The sequence below is a fragment of the Condylura cristata genome, unplaced genomic scaffold (assembly GCF_000260355.1).
Source record: "Condylura cristata isolate star-nosed mole 26May11 unplaced genomic scaffold, ConCri1.0 scaffold00004, whole genome shotgun sequence".
NCBI lineage: Eukaryota > Metazoa > Chordata > Mammalia > Eulipotyphla > Talpidae > Condylura > Condylura cristata.
Genome location: NW_004567105.1, coordinates 748,797 through 749,873, shown reverse-complemented (window position 1 = coordinate 749,873; position 1,077 = coordinate 748,797). Strand labels below are relative to the sequence as shown.

At 68.7% G+C, this 1,077-nt stretch overlaps 2 protein-coding genes across 2 annotated transcripts in view; one reads left to right on the top strand and one right to left on the bottom strand.

Moving 5' to 3' along the window:
* Positions 1-441, top strand: part of PPARA (peroxisome proliferator-activated receptor alpha) — a 20,458-nt gene extending 20,017 nt beyond the window's left edge. Inside the window, exon 6 of the mRNA XM_012735096.1 lies at positions 279-441. Within this exon, the coding sequence (XP_012590550.1) occupies positions 279-441 (163 nt within the window). The remainder of the gene's footprint in view (positions 1-278) is intronic.
* Positions 442-951: 510 nt separating this feature from the next.
* Positions 952-1,077, bottom strand: part of CDPF1 (cysteine-rich, DPF motif domain containing 1) — a 6,228-nt gene continuing 6,102 nt past the window's right edge. Inside the window, exon 4 of the mRNA XM_012735095.1 lies at positions 952-1,050. Coding sequence (XP_012590549.1) covers positions 952-1,050 — 99 coding nt within the window. The remainder of the gene's footprint in view (positions 1,051-1,077) is intronic.

The window sequence follows — 1,077 nt, the reverse complement described above, 5'->3', positions numbered from 1 at the left end:
TTTTTTTTTTTTTTAACTCTCGGTGGTAACAGGTGCTCCCTGGAGCCCAGAAGACAACTGTGACTTTCTAGCAAGGACCGGGGGCGGGGTGGCCCCTGGAGAGCGAGGAGGGCACCATGTCCTTCCTGTGGGCGCAGGCTCAGCCTCCCGCCCCACTGTGTGTGCAAAGCAGCTTTTCCAGCACCCGAGGTCGGCTTTGGTCTGCAAGGTCAACGTGGTGACCTTGGTCTGGTGGGAAGGCCATGCTGATCACGGGTTCCGTCACCGCGCCTCCCCAGGTCTCCCGCCCGGCTGCTGGCCTCGGCCTGCAGGCCCTCCACGGGGCCCTGGAAACCCAGCCCTCGCCACCCAGCTGCCCCTGGACGCCTCGCTGTGCAGCGGCTGGCCAGAGGCTTGGAAGGCCACTGCGGCTTGCTGCTGAACGATGTGGACGGGCAGTGACACATCGAGGACAGGACAGCAGCCCGCGGCACCGCAGGCAGCAGCAGCACAGCCCCGGCCGGGCACCCTTCAGCAGTTACGGGCCGCGGCCAGCCCGGAGCGCCCAGGGGCCTCCCCGTGAGCGAGACGCCGAGAGCTGCGTCGGCCTCTCTCCAAGCAAGATGTCCCTGAGGGTGGCGCTCAGTGGCCAGATCCAGCCCAGGTCTGTGGGGTCCCACCGGGTGCCCCTCCCTCCGACAGACGTCGCCTCCAGCTGGGAGCCCGACCAGGGCCAGCAGCCTCGTCCACCGCGTAGACAGGTCTTCTGGAGACCCGCACCCGCTGCTCCTGCGGCACGGTCCAGTCGGGGCGGTGGTCCCGGGGCCTTGGCCAACAGCAGCTGGACCCGGGGCGCCGGGCGGCCAGTGCTCGCCCGTCAACAGAAGACCCCATGTCCTGTTCATCTCGAGTCAATCACAGCTGACTCAGCCGTGATGCAGCTCAGCGCCCCACGGGGCCCCATTGGGGCCGTCACAGGGTGCACCCTGCTGCTGGAGACGCCCGCACGGCAGCCGCATCCCCCAGGCCCGCGGCCTCCCCCGGCTTGTCCCGCACGGCAACCAGTGCGTGCTGGGGAGGAGGAGCCCGACTCGGCAC